Source organism: Cucurbita moschata, unplaced genomic scaffold (assembly GCF_002738365.1).
Source record: "Cucurbita moschata cultivar Rifu unplaced genomic scaffold, Cmos_1.0 Cmo_Scf00021, whole genome shotgun sequence".
In the NCBI taxonomy this organism is placed as follows: Eukaryota; Viridiplantae; Streptophyta; class Magnoliopsida; order Cucurbitales; family Cucurbitaceae; genus Cucurbita; species Cucurbita moschata.
Genome location: NW_019268537.1, coordinates 1,734,931 through 1,752,724, shown reverse-complemented (window position 1 = coordinate 1,752,724; position 17,794 = coordinate 1,734,931). Strand labels below are relative to the sequence as shown.

Sequence of the window (17,794 nt, the reverse complement as noted above, 5' to 3'; positions counted from 1 at the left end):
TAGGAATACTTAAATGGTTTAATTACATATTTTTATTATCCCGTGACAAGAAGAATTAGGTTATGGGCAAAAAGATGGGAGCATTATGAAATGAACTCAATTATTTATCTTGAAAAATTTGTCAATTTACGAATTACTTATATAATTTTAAATTTATTTCGTACATGCAATATAATTTTATATTCATTAAAATAAAAAAAATAAAAAAAAAATCTCCCGACCACGTTCTTAATTTCTCTTACGTCTGGGCCACTGACTTGACTACTGTCTTATCTTAATTAGAAACGCTTAGAGATGGGAACTGTGGCACCAACCACCGGCGACAAGAAAGCGTTACGATTTTCCGGATATTTTGCTCGGAATTATTGTTTTTCGGTGATCGGAAAACCGGCCTGTAATTTCGAAACCGGGAAGGAAGAAAGGGATTACCACTGTTCCGTTAGAGTTACCAGTGTCTCTTATCCATTTGCTCTGATTCCCATTTCTCGGCGTTGAATGAATAATTATTTTAGGAATATAAAAAATGTAGGACCCACCATTTGTCTAATAAATTTTTTATATTTTTTTTATTCTATTCCTTATTCGGTTAACAAATTCTTTTATTTATTATTTTTTTAATATATATACCAATTGCCTCTCTGAATCTTTCTCAACTTGTTTCTATTATTTTGATTTTAGGTTCTCACTCAATCACTTTATAATAATAGTACTATCATTTAAAATAAAAAATAAATAAAAGAATAATATCCTTTTAATTTATTTTTTAAAAATAAAATAATGATATTAAGGCAACCAAAGATAAACACTCTTCAATATAGTATAATATTTATCTATTTTGAGGTGACTTTACTTTTAATTTCATACAAATCGTCTCGAGTCATAACAATTAACTTAGACTCGATTCCATACAAATTTTATTTGATTTATTTTTTTCTCTTTTTAAATCCAATTCTTAATGCTCTCTTAAGTTTATAACAAAGTTTTTTAAAAAAAAAAAAAAAAAAAGAAAAAAAGTAGACTACAAATTAGCATAAAAATTTGTCAACGCTCCCTAAAATTTGTGCCCTACTTTCTCGGGTCGTGTCACTATTTAGAAGATAAAGAGTGCGACTGTTTGGTTGGTAACTATATGCTATCTTATCATAGTTTCACATTTTATCCATGATATAACGTGTTTGATTCTTGTCCACAATATTAACAAATTCTTATTTAATAAGATTGGCTTGAATTTAATTAATATACTAAAAATCTAGTTTAACTAATTATAAGTAACAATTGATTAGTAATAGTCAACCAATTATCATTAATTTTAATTAAAAATTACATTAAAAAAACTAAGTTTAATAAATTCTCATGAATTAAATTAAATTAAATTAAACATAATTACTTTTAAAAAAATCAGTGGAAATAAATGAATAATTATGTTAATCTTTATTTTATTGATTTAAAAATATAACTTTTGGAAGGGTATCAAATAAAGGGAACTAAATATCCTTTTGAAAACGGTTTTATATTTCCTCTCCCTGCCAAACCTCATTCTCCCCATCCAAACGAGCCCTTGAGAGTAAGAGAAAAAGAGAGAAATGGGAGCGAAAACGCCGATCTCTGTAGATACAATGGCGAAGGAGAAAGAGAACGGTGACGGTCAAGTTCAGGTGACGGTGGACCTCGATGCCGGAGCTCTGTTTGTACTTAAATCCCGAGGTTAGAGTTTGTTTTTTCTGTTCAATTTTTGTTTTTCGGTGATCGGAAAACTTGCCGGAATTTGAGAATCCATATTTTACGGGGACGGTACGGTCACTATTGGCCTCAACATCGGCGACTTTTCTTCCGTTCTCTGTTACCTCAAAGACTTTTATTATCAATTTTTTCTTGAAAAGAAATCTTGTCTGTAAGATAATAACTTTTAAAATAATATTATTTTAAATGTTTTAATTTTCTAACCGTGTATTTTATTGACTAATGGATTAATGAATTAATTAATATTCTACCATGGTTGAGATCGACAATTCTTAATATATTAGTCAATTAAATGAAGTTAAATTCAATAATAATTAGTAAGTATATTAATTAGCGTGACATGTCACCAATAGTTAAAGTAGAGGATTAAAAGTCGTTAATTTCATGTAATTTTTATGCATTGCGGTTCAATATTAAAAAAAAAAGAATATATATATATATATATATATATATATATATATATATATATATATCTTTTTCTTTTTTCATGAGAAATTAAAAATGAGTAATTATTAATAATTTGATGATATGTTACTGTTTGGTGATATGGATGATAGGATCATGGTGGCATTGTGGGTACCACTTGACGACATCCATAGTGGCACCATCGCTGCTAAGCCTTCCCTTTGCGTTCAAGATGCTAGGTTGGGTTGGCGGAAGTGTAGGCCTTGCTTTTTGTGGTTTAGTCACTTTCTATGCCTACCATCTCCTATCGCTCGTTTTAGAGCACCACGCTATGAATGGTTCTCGTTTACTTAGGTTTCGGGATATGGCTACTAATATTCTTGGTAACGTCCTTTTCTTTTTGTTAACTAAACAACAAATCTTTAACAAATTATACGTTTTTTTTTTAGGTTTGAAGGTTCAATGACTAATATCTCTAATAATTGTACTAAAAATACGTACAAGAGTTAGTGATTATAATTTGACATCGATATCATTTTGGTCCCTCTAGTTTCAAGTTTTGTTCATTTTAATCCATATGTTTTATTGACATCGTTAATTTTGATCTCTATATATTTTTAAAAATGATTATTTTAATTCGTCTTAAAATTTTTAAATAATAAAAATTATCATGTTTATGGGAACAAAAATAAACATCGTAAAAATATATAAATTTAAAATTTTATTTTTATTATAAAAATCCGAAAGACTTTGACTTTTATTTTTTTATTTATTTTTTTTTTTTTTGTGGATTATGAAATATGCAATGACCCACTTCAAAACTATTTTTTTGTTTTATATTCTTTAGATTTTCACCTTTAATAAATAAACAAAAATTTAAAAACTAAATTTTTTAGTTTTCAAAATTTGACTTTTAAGGATAGAGAATCAAAGTAAAAAAATTAAGTAGTGTTAATAAATTTAATTTTAAAAAAGTAATTGATTATTAAATGATGGGTAATTAATCAAAGTAGTACACATAATTATTATTTCATAAAAAGATTAATTACTGAAGAAAATAATAATAATTCATTGTTACTGTGAGATGGCAGGACCCAAATGGGGCACTTTCTATGTGGGCCCAATCCAATTTGGGGTGTGTTATGGTTCTGTTGTTGCTGGAATTCTTATTGGCGGTCAAAACATGAAGGTGATATTTTACCATTATATTATTACCAAAAGATTAATTTGTCTGAGTTATTAATTCAGTAAAAATATAATCTTTTTAATTATTAATTATTAATTATTTTTTTTGGCAGTATATTTATGTGCTCTCAAATCCAGAAGGGACAATGAAATTATACCAATTTATAATAATATTTGGATCATTAATTCTGATTTTGGCTCAAATTCCATCTTTCCATTCTCTAAGGCATATCAACCTTCTCTCCCTCACTCTCTCCCTTGCTTACAGTGCCTGTGTGACAGTTGCTTCTTTAATACTAGGTAAAGAAGGTTATATATGTACTTTCACACTAATTTCCTTCTTAGTCTGTGAAATTACCCTTTAATCCTTCCCATCCACAGGTTATTCCAAGAATGCACCTCCCAAAGACTACTCCGTTCAAGGGTCCGCAGTCGGACAGCTATTTAATGCCTTCAATGGCATTTCAGTCATTGCAACTTCTTACGCATGTGGAATGGTTCCCGAAATACAGGTACAAATTTGAAATTTGTCTATAGAAAATTGTAATTTGAAATTTGTCCCTACATACAGAGTTCTATGAATAATGTTGTAAATTTTATCTTAAATATGGAGAGAAACGAAACAGTGGCAACAAAATTTTACTGGCGGTGAGTTTGGGTTGTTACAAAATAGTATTAGAGCCAGACATCGAACGATGTGGCAACAAAAATGCTGAGCCCTGAAGGGAGTAGACACGAGATGGGGTACTAGCAAAGACCCCGAAAGGGAGTGGATTGAAGATCTTATATTGATTAGAGAAGGGAACGAGTGTCAACGAAGACGCTAGCCCCAAATGGAGTGAATTGTAAGATTTCACGTCAGTTGGGAAGGAGAACGTTAATTCTTCATCTTATTTTAATGATATATTTTTTACTAGTTTAAAATTAAAATTAAAATTAAAACTAAAACTTATGGGAAATTTATTGACGAATTTTTGCAGGCAACTTTAGTAGCTCCCGTGAAAGGCAAGATGTTCAAAGGGCTATGTCTTTGTTACGCAGTGATAGCAGCCACCTTTCTGAGCGTAGGCATTTCAGGGTATTGGGCCTTCGGAAATGAGGCCAAGGGAACAGTTCTTACTAATTTCATGGGCCAAAATCAGTTACCCTCTTGGCTTCTCATCATGACCAATGCCTTCTGCCTCTTGCAAGTCTCAGCCGTCACCGGCGTAAGATCCCATCCATTCTAACTCCCAAAATTTTAAATCCAATGAAATCATAAACTTTAAATAAAAAATTCGAGCTCGAACACATGACGTATTAATTGTATTTGATCGTTTATTTGTGTAGGTTTACTTACAACCCACGAACGAATTATTCGAGAAGAAATTAGCAGACCCAACTAAAAAACAATTTTCGACCCGTAACATTGTGCCGAGGTTGATATCACGGTCGTTAACAGTGATCATTGCCACCATATTTTCATCCATGTTGCCTTTCTTTGGGGATCTAATGGGACTAATTGGAGCACTAGGGTTCATTCCTCTCGACTTCATCATGCCGATGGTTTTCTACAATGCGACTTTCAAGCCTTCGAAGAGAACCTTTATTTTTTGGATAAACAGTGTGATTGTGGCGATTTCATCAGTACTTGCTGCAATTGGAGGCGTTGCAGCCATTCGACAAATCATTTTGGATGCTAAAGAATATCGTTTATTTGCTAACGTGTGACCTAAATATCACTGGTAGTCACTTATAGCAAATGTTATTAAAAAAATAAGTGTACGTTGTCATGTTTTAATATAATATCGCTTTTTAAAATTGAGTTTTTAATTCAATTAAGTGTGAAAGATACTATTGCTATTGCTATGGACAACCGTGCTTATTTACCTATGGAAGAATTGATGAAATTTGTAATGAAAATTATGTCTCATGAGTGTTGTGTTGTTGACACTATTAATTGTGGCTAAGTGAATCCGTTCAAAGCACTTCATTCTAATTTTAAGAGAAAATGAGAAATTTTAAATCATTTTTCTTGTAAATACATTATTATAACTTTGGCCAAACTTTAATTTTAACTTTAATTTCATTTTAATTCTCTAAACTTTCTAATCCGACCGTTGTGATATAACATTTATATTTATTCCTACATTTTTAATATAGAAATTGAGACACCGAAATTAAAAATTTGACCCGCCAATTGATAGGTGGTAGTATATTAGAGGAGACATAAAGCCTAACACGGTTGCTTCTAGGATTTCGGTAAGTATTTTGAGCGCATACTTTTTGCTTTAATAGAGAAAGGGCTTGGCATTTCACTCTTTGTTGTGGGGTTGTCACGGATTGGCCAGCCATACGGGAAGTCCACCCAGTGCTGCTACCCACTTCTACTAAGGCTGAGCTTAATAGGAGCAAGAGAATTGGTGGCAACAACCAGAATCGTGGAAATGCCATGCACCTATCAGAATCGGAACAGACCCATTACCAGATCGACCTATCATCACTGGCATAACCATAAAAAAGATTATTAAAAAAGCGTGAGCTGTTATTAAAACAATATAAAGTTGATGATTTCCATCAAGAATTTGATCGCCGGTATCAAGCCACATGATTTTTGAGTCGTGTGTTATATGCCATTAAGTTAATCTGTACGTATTTTAAACGTAGATTTAGTTTATATCAGAGTTGGACTATATTTATAACGGTCGAGATAATTGATGGAACCTCGACCTTCCTATTAAAATTCAAACTTTTTATTTTTTAATACTTACTTGGCTTTTAAAATAAATTTCGTATACTTCAATTAATATCATGTATGACGTTGTGTATGTCTTTGTAATTGTAAATGTGTGTATTTTTACATTCCCAATGAGTTGGCCATTGAAAAAAGTTGATTTAGAATAAATCCAAAATAGATTTCAAGGTTCTTATCAAGTTGCAGCCCAGCGCAGGGTACTTGGACGACGTAGTCAAGTTCGGAGCACTTTTTATTTTATTTTATATTCAGACATGTGGCCATTGTGCCGTCTTCACCCATTATTTCAAGGACCCTCCAATGCCTAAAATATCTCGTTCACATGGATGTCAAAATTTGTGAATAAAAAAAAATATAAAAACTAATAATTAAGTTAATGTTTATAAAATATATGAGAAATATGGATTAAATTTTTTAAATCATAGCATATAAATAAATATTTTAATAGTTAGTGTATCTCACTGTCATATTAATAATGGTGAGTGAACACGAATTTTGAATTTATAAATAAAGAATATCATCTCAATTGAAGATTAAAAAAAAAATTATTAAAACTTATGCTCAAACGTCACGTTATATATTTAAGTAATCAATTATTGATTTAATTACTAATTTATTATTTTTATTCATCTTGCAATTACTACCTATTAGATAGGACCTCTTAAATTTAATTTATTTTTTATTAGAGTTAGTTAAAAAATAACTTAATTTTTATATCTCTGATTTTAAAAAGGCTTATTAGTTTTAAAATTTTAAAAGCTTAAAAAAGGGCTAAATTTATAATTTTAGGAATCTTTTTCAAGAAAGAAAAGAAAAGAGTAGGGACAAAAGAGTACAATTTTATAAAGTAAAACTTTAAACATCGTGTCATTATTAAGAAGATGATGAGGGCACTGTTTTGTTTGGGGGATGCCATAGTTCGAGTCTCGAGAGACTTAAAAAAAGTAAGAGAAAATGGGAACTGAGGCACGGATCTCCGGCGATGCTGTGGCGAGAGAGAAAGAGAACGGCGGCGCCCATGTCCAGTCCACGCCGGAGCTCGACGCCGGAGCTCTGTTTGTGCTTAAATCCCGAGGTTAGCGTTTGTTTGTCTGTTAGTTTCTTCTTGACGGTAGGGGTGAAGATATGAATTGTATTTTCTTTTGGATGAAATTCCACTTCCGCTCTAAAACAAAATCACTAGAGCTTAGAGTTTATTTTCAAAGAAGACAAATATCATCATTATGGAGAGTCGTGTTCGTTTAACGTGATATCAGAGTCATGCTCTAAATATTGTAAGCCTCGAAGACATAGTAAAAAAGTGACTAGAGTATCGAACAAAGAGTATATTTTGTTCAAATACTCAAAAGAAATAGTCGAGCCTTGATTTAGGAAATGATCGTGAGTTTATAATCAAAGATAAAAATAGTACTTTCATTTATGTTTTTGAAAACTATAAACAAAAATCACATGAAATTACAAACGTATACAGAAAGACACGAACAATTAGTTACCAAACGTTTCTATTTAAAAATATATATATATATAAAAGATGAGTTATGTAATAAATCATTAAATTTTTATTTATTATCGAATAAAATATTTTTATTAATAATTATAATTTGATGATATATTTTTTTTTTTGCGTTGGTGATATGGATGATAGGATCATGGTTGCATTGTGGGTATCACTTGACAACATCCATAGTGGCTCCGGCGCTACTAAGCCTTCCTTTTGCGCTGAGTGTGCTTGGTTGGGTTGGAGGAATTATAAGCCTTCTTGCTTGTGGTTTCCTCACTTTCTATTCCTACAATCTCTTATCCATCGTCTTAGAGCATCATGCTACACATGGTACTCGTCTATTCAGATTTCGGGATATGGCTACTTTTATTCTCGGTACATCCTCTCCTTTTCATTATCTTCAAAATTTCGTATATTATGAATCTAATTTCCGATAGATTCTTAAATTTTCAATCGAAGGACCGAAGTGGGGCACGTACTTCGTGGGCCCAATTCAATTTGGCGTGTGTTATGGTGCTGTTGTTTCTGGAATCGTCCTCGGTGGTCAAAACCTTAAGGTGAGATTTTTTCATTATATATTACCAAATTTCTTTTATGTATGAAATTATTTATGGATAAAAAAATGAGAATTAAGTCAATTTATTGACTTCTTAAGTGTATTTATTATTCAAATTAATTATGGGTTTGAATTATTATTAATTTTGTTTTGGCAGTATATTTATGTGGTCTCAAATCCAGAAGGGACAATGAAACTATACCAATTTATAATAATATTTGGAGCATTAATTCTGATATTGGCTCAAGTTCCATCGTTCCATTCTCTAAGGCACATCAACCTTCTCTCTCTTGTTCTCTCTCTAGCTTACAGTGCCTGTGTCACAGCTGCTTCTTTACATCTAGGTAAAGAAGGTTATATATGTAATTTCACACTAATTTTCTTCTTAGTTTGTGAAATTACCTTTAAGGACTTCCCATTCACAGGTTATTCCAAGAATACCCCTGCAAGAAACTACTCTCTTGAAGGGTCTGAAGTCAGCCAGTTATTTAATGCCTTCAATGGGATTTCAATTATTGCAACTACGTATGCGTGTGGGATTCTTCCTGAAATACAGGTATATTTTATGTTAAATTAGCTTATAAAATTATATATATATTAGCATATTTTCAGTATTTTTAAAAAAAATAAATTTTAAAGAAAATAAAATAAAATATATAAAATTTAATGGAATTTATTGGTGGAGTATTGCAGGCAACATTAGCAGCTCCAGTGAAAGGCAAGATGTTCAAAGGGCTATGCCTTTGCTATACAGTGATTGCAGTCACCTTCTTCAGCGTAGCAATTTCAGGGTATTGGGCTTTTGGAAATGAGGCTGAGGGAACCATTCTTACTAATTTCATGGGCCATAATCTGTTGCACTCTTGGTTCCTCGTCATGACCAATGCCTTCTGCCTCTTGCAAATCTCAGCTGTCACCAGCGTAAGATCCTATTTTATATCTAATACAAATTTTTAGATGTAATATTCCAAGTCTATCGCTAGCAAATATTGTCTTATTTAACTTTTCCTTTCGTGTTTGCTCTCAAGGTTTTTAAAATGTGTATGTTACGGAGAGGTTTTCACACCCTTATATAAAATTATTTGTTCATTTCAATAACCGATGTGTGATCTCACAATCTACCCCCTTCGAGACTAGCGTTCTTGTTGACACACCGACTGTCTCGTGTTTACCCCTTTTCGAGGTTTAGCCTCCTCATTGGCATATCGCTCGGTGTCTGGCTCTAATACTATTTGTAACTTCCCTAACCTACCGTTAGCAGATATTGTCCTCTTTTGAGCTTTTCCATTCGGGCACCCTTCAAGGTTTTTAAAACACGTAGGTTAGAGAGAGGTTTCCATACCCTTATAAGGAATGATTTGCTCACCTCAACCGCCAATGTGGGATCTCACAATCTACCCCCTTCGGGGTTTAACCTCTTCACTAGTATATCGCCTGGTGTCTGGCTCTAATGCTATTTGTAACCTCCCAAACCCACCGCTAGTAAATATTGTCCTCTTTGAGCTTTTCCCTTCAGACTCCTCTCAAAGTTTTTAAAACGTGTATGCTAGGGAGAGGTTTCCACCGCCTTATAAAATAATGTTTTGTTCTCCTCCTTAACTGGTGTGAGATCTCACAATGTAGTTAAGACATAGTCTTATATCTGAATTAGTTCGTATAATATTTGGTATACATACCAAGAATTTGACTATTTTGTGACCTATTATTTGATTGTTGATTTGGGTAGGTTTATTTACAACCAACGAATGAAGCATTTGAGAAGAAATTTGCAGATCCAACCAAAAGTCAATTTTCGATTCGTAACATGGCACCAAGGTTGATATCACGATCGTTATCGGTCGTCATTGCCACCATATTTGCAGCCATGGTGCCTTTCTTTGGGGATCTAATGGCACTAATTGGAGCATTGGGGTTCGTTCCTCTTGACTTCATCATGCCAATGGTTTTCTACAATGTGACTTTCAAGCCTTCAAAGGGTGGATATATTTTTTGGATAAACACTTTGATTGTGGGAGTTTCATCGGTACTGGTTGCAGTTGGCGGTGTTGCATCCATTCGACAAATCGTGTTGGATGCCAAGGCTTATCGTTTATTTGCTAACTTGTGAACCAAATGTCCGTGACTATATTAAATATTAAATCGAATAAACTTTTAATATGTTTCTCTTAGGTTCACTTAGAGGCGGGAGATGTTAACTATCTAACCCCTTAGATAGCATGTGTTAGGGCTAGTTGAGTTATATATATAATTTTAATTTTAAAATTAAAAATATTTCATAAATATACTTTCTATCTGTAATCTAATCAAATAATTATTCAATAAGTTTTATTTTTATTTTGTGTGTGTGTCACAAGTTGACTTTAATTTTGAATACTGTTATTTTTATATTATTTATTTTTAAAATTCTAAGGCTGTGTCATAAATCTAGTGAAATTGAAATTTTTTTAAATGTTGGGACTTTGATTAAAATCTTGAAACTTAGAGACTAAATATAAATATAGCCCAAAAATCTAATTTACTATATTTTATTATTTATTATTTGTATTTTATAGAAAAATTAAAAAAGAATAATTTTAAAGGTTATTTAATTATGCATTTGTATTATTAAGGGAACAAAATAGAATTCTTGTAGTAAATATTTATCATGTAAAAACTAAAGATTAAATACTCAATACTGTAAAAACTGTATAAAAAGTCCTAAAAACGGCACAAAAAATAGAAAGAAAACAGAACACACGCCCAGTGGGATTCGAACCCACAATCGCCTGATTAAAAGTCAGACGCCTTATCCATTAGGCCATGGGCGCTAAACTTCTAAAAAAAATTAAAATTTTAAGAATTTAAAAACTGTATAAAAAGTCTCAAGAACAGGACAAAAACTAGAAAGTAAGAATTACATGTATGCACACGCCCAGTGGGATTTGAACCCACAATCGCCTGATTAGAAGTCAGACGCCTTATCCATTAGGCCTTGGGCGCTTGCCTTTTAAAACTAAACATTAAACATTCAATAATGTAAAAACTATATAAAAAGTAGGACAAAAAGTAGAAAGAAAGAAATACAAGAATGCACGCCCAGTGGGATTCGAACCCACAATCGCCTGATTAGAAGTCAGACGCCTTATCCATTAGGCCATGGGCGCTTGCCTTTTAAAACTAAACATTAAACATTCAATAATGTAAAAACTATATAAAAAGTAGGACAAAAAGTAGAAAGAAAGAAATACAAGAATGCACGCCCAGTGGGATTCGAACCCACAATCGCCTGATTAGAAGTCAGACGCCTTATCCATTAGGCCATGGGCGCTTTCCTTATGAAAATAAAGATTAATATACTATAAAAACTATATAAAAAAGTCTTAAAAACCGGACAAAAAATAAAAAGAAATAAATGCTCACGAATTGCACCCCAGTAGGATTCGAACCCACAAAGTCAGACACCTTATCCATTAGGCCATGGGCGCCTGCTTGTCATGTCATAATTTTTTGAAATGATAAAGATGAAAAACAATTTCATTAATGTTATATTAATCTTTATACTTAAATAAGGTTTACACACATGTGAAATGTATGCATTAAATTTTTTTAGATGGGATGCAACTTTTCTTTTAAATATTCAAGAGAAATTTGAACTTTTGACCTCTTAATCGAAAATATTTATATTTTCCTAAATTTTTATTTTTAAATTTAGTAATTTATTTTTCAAATTTGCTATATAAAATTTTACTATCACTCCACTAAAGGGAGATTTGAACTTCAAAATTTAAGTTTTTTTTTTTACCTTTTAATTCAAATTCAAGTTTTTTACCTTTTAATCGAAATTCACCTTTGAATTGAAATTCAAACTTTTTACCTTCTAATCTAGAGCAGCTTATTTGTTAAGAAAAGGTAAATTCCTTCCCCTTGACACTTGTCCACAAAAACACATTCTTCCAAATTGGGAAAAGGATAGATTCATTCCATCCAAGAATTTTTTTTTTCCTTTTTCCCAAAGTTGTCCAAAAACATGTTATTTTTTCATATGTACTTAAATACTTAAATAGTTACTCAATAACCTGACCACCTTAAACTATTCTGCTCAAATCATAAAAGTTATGTTAGAATAAAAGTTGAGTTAGGTTAGTTTTTTTTTTTTTGATTTGGGTTGAATTTTTAAAAATCTGAACAATTTAGTTCAATTTGCAGGTTAACAATGTGGGTGAATCTAATCCATCCAAAAATTGTATTATAATCCAACCCAACTCTATCTAGATTTTTTAAAATGTTTATAAACTTATTTTTCTAAATAATTAAAAAAAAAAATCAACAACCAACTAATACAAAATTTTGAATTAATTTAAAATAGAATTAAGATTGTTAATTGATACAATTATAAATATAAATGCGTAAATGGAAGCATTTGTTCTATATTCATATAAATTATAATTCAGCTATTCTCGCTTGTATTGTAAAATTTCGATCAACCTAGACTATTAGAAGTATAGAAGAAGTAGAGAGAATGGGGTGGAATTATTAGTTTAAAATTGGAGTAATTTAAAAGAATGGTATTGGCGTTGTATGAACAGTTGGTAGCCAAGCAGCATCGTATTGGCGGTAGAAAGAAGCAACTGAAAAAAGAGAGGAAAAGAGCGTAGCAGTGAAATTTTGAAATGGCGTATTACTTTCCATCTCAAAACACAGTAACCCTCACCTTTCAAAACCCATGCGCCCAAATTTTCACAACTCCAAACCAAATTTCTTCTTCCCAGACATGGTTGACAACAGAGACATTGTTCCTACAAACCCTCAACTGACCTGGTCCTGGTCCTGGTCAAGAAATCTCAATAAATTAGGGGACAACGAACAACAAACTTCACCACTGCCACCTCGGAAACCTAACCTCGTCACTCTTCCGGGATCGGAAGTGGCTCCTCCTCCGCCGTTGACGGCTGAGTGCAAGCGCCCTGGCAAGTTTTCGCATCCGGCAATCCGGTGGCCGGTATGATTCCTTCTCCATTTTCTTGATGTCCCTAAACAACCTTAAGAATTCAAATATATTTAAATATTTTTTAATAAATAGTGTTACTAGAGAGGTTCATTTAATCCATGATACAGGTCAAGAAATATTCGTTTAAATAGAGAAAGCCTTCATCTAATTCTTTACATGAGGGTTAGTAATGGGCTGTTGGGTAGCTAATTTATTTATCCAGCTGACGTGGGCCAATCACCTGCTGCCACGTGGTAAGATATTTAATTATTATAAAAAGGAAAAAACAATTATTTTGATGTATTTCATTTCATGTCTTTTCAGTTATATGCTTTGGGAGGATTCCTTATTGCGAGGTGGGCTTTGAAAAAATGGAAATCTGGGGAGGACGAAGGCAAAAACTAATATTAAAAACCATATTTTCGGCGCCCAAGAAGTAGCCTTCGAAATGCTGTGTGAGCCAAGGAATTAGGCTTCAAATAAAATTCTTTAAATTACTATGATTATTGTAACAATTACAGTAATTAAAAATTTCGAAATTGATTACAATTATGTGGAAAACATCAGCACCTCACTCATTGTTTGAATTAAAATAATAATAATAAAAAGAACGAAAGCTTAAATAATATAAATAGATTTTGTGACCATTAATATAAATAAATTTTTGATTGTGCAGTCGATAATATTGCAATTTTTGAAAAAATAATAATATATAAAATGAAATTTAATTGTAGTCAAATGCATGACAGAGCTTCAGAAATGTAACAAATTAGCGAAACAAAATGTGTATAGAACAAGAAATTTATTCTCCATGGCCTTGGAAATACTCCCTTTTTCTAACTCATTCTAAGTAATCCATGCAAATAATAATACATCATTTCAACAAATGATCAAGAATCAAATAGTAACCTCCAACCATAAAAAATGACCCTAAACCACAACGAGCCATTCGCAATCCTATGCCACGAAACAGGAGACTCCGATCTGCAGGATGAATCCCCGTGGTTCTCTCAAATCTATTCCCCGGTCGATGCCATTTGAGAAACTTTCTCTCCATGGCGACATACTGCAACAAAAGAACCATGATCAAGCACTCATTTCTAGGCAAGTCGAGAAATGTTGAAGGGATGATGCATCGACACTATGCAATATGACAAAACGAAATATTTTGCACTAAAGAGAAAAACTATCATGTCGATGCGATATGACAAAACGAAATATTTTGCACTAAAGAGCAAAACTATCATGATAGTTTTTATCGAGGCTAAACCATAAAAGGACTACTAAACTTCGAAACTTTCATAAACATTTCAAAACTACCATTGGAGTAAAAACCTTTTATCGATAGACAAGACTATCACAACGAGTGCACTAACTGCACCGAACTCGTCCATGAATGATCTTCGTACCTTGGGCAGCACGGTGCATAGTGACCGACTATTGGCAGTATCGAAACCATGAGAGACAGCTGCAGCAACTGCACCGGAAACTCCAGCTGCAAGACTAACCGAAAACGGAGACAGTGGGCCTACTTCATCATTTGACCTGGAAGAAGAGATTGACAAGAAAAATTGTTCGTCATCTCAATCCAATGAAAGGAGACAATAAAAATTTACAATAATCTTTAATATAAATGAAGCTACCATAGCCTGACTATTATATCAACTAGTTACATCTAGATTTCAACAACCATACATAGGCTATTATTCTCAAACTGTAGTTCAAGAAACTATGGACAGCGGTCTAAATCCATAATTGTGTTCTTGATATCAAATAGAAACCATAACGGCCCTAGCCCACAGCTAGCAGATATTGTGTTCTTTGGGTTTTCCCTTTCGGGTTTCCTCTCAAGGTTTTTAAAATGCGTCTGCTAGGGAGAGGTTTCCACACCCTTATAAAGAATGTTTCGTTCTCCTCTCCAACCAATGTAGGATCTCACAATCCACCCCCTTCAAGACCCAACGTCCTTGCTGGCACTTGTTCCCTCTCCAATCGATATAGGATCTCACAGAAACTCTTTGGTTCAAAGTGAAAAATTGAAATGGAAACGAGTTAGGCACAACTTCAAGGGCGGTCTAGTATCAAAGCATGGAACCTGGGTGGTGGATCCATCTCGATGCTCTTCCAAATTAGCATAGATCGGTGCAGAAATTGCCAGGTCGAGAAAAATACGCCGCTGAAGATGGAATCCCTCGCGATCCCAGATCGTAGACCTCTCCAAAATGCCTGCCATCCTTCCAGTGATATGATATCTGATGGCCTATGCACATTGCTAACTGCAGGTGGCCTCCCGGACCCCGTCATCATCCATGGATACTCTTGTAAGGCACCTTTTATATTTTGGTGCTTAGTTGTTAGGGTGGATAAAAGACCAACTGAATGGTTTAAGGCTTTCAGATCCAGTGTATAGCCATGAAGAAACCTTGACATAGAAGGTGCAAGAGCTCTTTCTTGTCCAACGAGAGAAACTCGGCTTGGTAATCGAATAGCAGAGGTCACCTGAGCACGAAGTTTAACAAGCTCAAATGGCGAGCATATCAATGATTCTGCTGCACCAGCCATAAGTCCAGCCAGAAGAGCCTCGGACACATGCACGTAATCATCCTCACGACCATCTGCCATGTATGCACTAACGACCATCACAAAAACAAAATTTATTGATAGTAGATTCGAATTGAAATCAGCGCGACGAAAAATGAATATCACAGTTTCCCTTATTTGCAGATTTTGTTTATCAATGAAACTCATTTCGTTAAATAATAAGATTGGATATGTGATTACCTTTATAATAGGCTGTCACAATTTCATATACTCCAAATCGAGCTCCTAAACCAAATAGTCTCCCAAAGGCCAACCATCCAAATCCACTGTACAGACCTGCAATCTTCAGTCAGTGAGAAATTAAGCTCTATATAATATGATCCAAGTAACAGATTTCCGAGAAGCAGATAATTACCATGCTGAATAAAGCAACATATTGAGTTCAATAATATGACGGGGATTCGAATCTCAACCAAGATGTAACAGTCTAAACCCACCGCTAGCAGATATTGTCCGCTTTGGCCCGTTACGTATCACCGTCAGCTTCACGGCGTCTGCTAGGGAGAGGTTTCCATACCCTTATAAGGAATGTTTCGTTCCCCTCTCCAACCGATGTGGGATCTCACAATCCACCCCTCTTGGGTACCTAGCGTCCTTGCTGGCACACCATCTAGTGTCTGGCTCTGATACCATTTGTAATAGTCCAAGCCCACCGCTAGCAGATATTGTCCGCTTTGGCCCGTTACGTATCATCGTCAGCCTCACGGCGTTTGCTAGGGAGAGTTTTCCACACCCTTATAAGGAATGTTTCGTTCCCCTCTCCAACCGACGTGGGATCTCACAATCCACCCCTCTTGGGGACCTAGCGTCTTTGCTGGCACACCATCCAGTGTTTGGCTCTGATACCATTTGTAACAGTCCAAGCCCACCGCTAGCAAATATTGTCCTATTTGGACTTTCCCTTTCGGGCTTCCTTTCAAGGTTTTTAAAACGCATCTATTAGGAAGACGTTTCCACGCGTATAAAGAATGCTTCATTCCCCTCTCCAACCAATGTGGGATCTCACACAAGAGGTCGAGAGTATTATAATAATCCAAGAAAAATTAAAGAATCACCTGAATTTCCTGAAAAGGATTGAATTCTATGTAGAGCCTGAGTTGTCGTCAACTGCCTACCAGATCCTAAAGGATCAGAACCAACCTATTGTAGAGCAAAGAATTACATAAACTCATAATAGATATATTTCCGAGACAGAAAATATTCACAGCAGCAAGATATCAAACCTGGATAAGGGTTTTGATAGTGTCAAGAGGGTAAGTAAGAACTGTGCTTAGTGTCACTGAGCCAGCAGCAGCAACTGCATGGGTTGCGAAGATTTGGTTCTTCAAAAACTCATCCATTTTAAGCATGCTAGCAGATAAATGGCCTCTACTCAGCCCATTCAATTATCACTACAAGAAATGGTATCAAAATTACATATCAATTGGGCAAGAATGAAATAATGATCAAGATCGAAGACTAAAACACATAATCTAAGAACGAAAAAACCGTAAATATATTGAAATTTCCAATCATAAACGCTTTAGATAACCATTTAGTTTTTGAAAATTAAGCCTATAAATGATATTTCCATGGATTTCTTTGATTCACTATCTACTTCTTGGAGGTGTTTTTAAAATCCAAATTAGGTTTCGAAAACAAAACAAAAATCGTTTTTAAGAATCTGTTTTTGTTTCTGAAATTGACTAAGAGTTGAAATCTGATGAGAAAACAAACACAATTTTCAAATACCAAGAGCTAAAAAACCGAATGGTTATCACAATTTTCAAGTATTTGGGAGACTCATTTAAAAGTTTTTAGCTGTTGTGAGAGCAATGGGAAACTGAATATTCGTATCACTTCTTTTTCTGTTGTTTGCAAAATTTCTTCTACCTCCCACACTTCAGTATGTAAATTTACTTGAATCAACTCAAAAATTTCCAGGAATAAAGAACCCTCATTCAGTAAACAAAGATTCAACAAAAAAAAAAAAAAAAAAAAAAAAAAAAGCTTGTATTGAACAAGTTGTTAAAGCTGTTTTGGAAGCTGATTTAAGGTTAATATCCACCCAAAAAAAATGAATTGCGATGAATGATAAATATCAATTCTTTTTCATTTGCTATTTTT

At 33.6% G+C, this 17,794-nt stretch overlaps 4 protein-coding genes and 4 non-coding genes across 9 annotated transcripts in view; 3 read left to right on the top strand and 5 right to left on the bottom strand.

The window, feature by feature from the left end:
- The first annotated feature begins 1,507 nt into the window (after positions 1–1,507).
- On the top strand, positions 1,508–5,130 carry LOC111458899 (GABA transporter 1-like). Its single transcript, XM_023101754.1, has 7 exons — positions 1,508–1,704; positions 2,298–2,528; positions 3,237–3,334; positions 3,444–3,630; positions 3,712–3,842; positions 4,311–4,538; positions 4,660–5,130. The coding sequence occupies exons 1-7, from the start codon at positions 1,584–1,586 to the stop codon at positions 5,038–5,040; spliced, it is 1,377 nt and encodes a 458-aa protein (XP_022957522.1). The 5' UTR covers positions 1,508–1,583; the 3' UTR covers positions 5,041–5,130.
- A 1,818-nt stretch (positions 5,131–6,948) lies between these two features.
- LOC111458192 (GABA transporter 1-like) lies at positions 6,949–10,311 on the top strand. Its single transcript, XM_023100698.1, has 7 exons — positions 6,949–7,139; positions 7,710–7,940; positions 8,025–8,122; positions 8,279–8,465; positions 8,547–8,677; positions 8,815–9,042; positions 9,848–10,311. The coding sequence occupies exons 1-7, from the start codon at positions 7,019–7,021 to the stop codon at positions 10,226–10,228; spliced, it is 1,377 nt and encodes a 458-aa protein (XP_022956466.1). The 5' UTR covers positions 6,949–7,018; the 3' UTR covers positions 10,229–10,311.
- A 544-nt stretch (positions 10,312–10,855) lies between these two features.
- Positions 10,856–10,928, bottom strand: TRNAK-UUU. The gene has a single exon. It is a non-coding gene; the product is annotated as a tRNA-Lys (tRNA).
- A 99-nt stretch (positions 10,929–11,027) lies between these two features.
- TRNAR-UCU lies at positions 11,028–11,100 on the bottom strand. The gene has a single exon. It is a non-coding gene; the product is annotated as a tRNA-Arg (tRNA).
- Positions 11,101–11,191: 91 nt separating this feature from the next.
- Positions 11,192–11,264, bottom strand: TRNAR-UCU. The gene has a single exon. It is a non-coding gene; the product is annotated as a tRNA-Arg (tRNA).
- Positions 11,265–11,355: 91 nt separating this feature from the next.
- Positions 11,356–11,428, bottom strand: TRNAR-UCU. The gene has a single exon. It is a non-coding gene; the product is annotated as a tRNA-Arg (tRNA).
- A 1,380-nt stretch (positions 11,429–12,808) lies between these two features.
- On the top strand, positions 12,809–13,639 carry LOC111458630. The gene is made up of 2 exons (XM_023101393.1): positions 12,809–13,099; positions 13,412–13,639. Exons 1-2 carry the CDS (start codon positions 12,824–12,826, stop codon positions 13,490–13,492), a joined length of 357 nt encoding a protein of 118 aa, XP_022957161.1. The 5' UTR covers positions 12,809–12,823; the 3' UTR covers positions 13,493–13,639.
- A 196-nt stretch (positions 13,640–13,835) lies between these two features.
- Positions 13,836–17,794, bottom strand: part of LOC111458924 (mitochondrial arginine transporter BAC2) — a 4,582-nt gene continuing 623 nt past the window's right edge. Inside the window, exons 2-7 of one of the 2 annotated variants that reach the window (XM_023101797.1) lie at positions 16,912–17,079; positions 16,744–16,828; positions 15,869–15,964; positions 15,183–15,702; positions 14,497–14,632; positions 13,836–14,153 (exon numbers count right to left, since the gene is read on the bottom strand). In XM_023101797.1, coding sequence (XP_022957565.1) covers positions 13,962–14,153; positions 14,497–14,632; positions 15,183–15,702; positions 15,869–15,964; positions 16,744–16,828; positions 16,912–17,037 — 1,155 coding nt within the window. In that variant the 5' untranslated portion in view covers positions 17,038–17,079 and the 3' untranslated portion in view covers positions 13,836–13,961. Of the gene's footprint in view, positions 14,154–14,496; positions 14,633–15,182; positions 15,703–15,868; positions 15,972–16,043; positions 16,146–16,743; positions 16,829–16,911; positions 17,080–17,794 lie in introns of those variants that run through there. The other variant, XM_023101799.1, reaches the window with a different exon arrangement.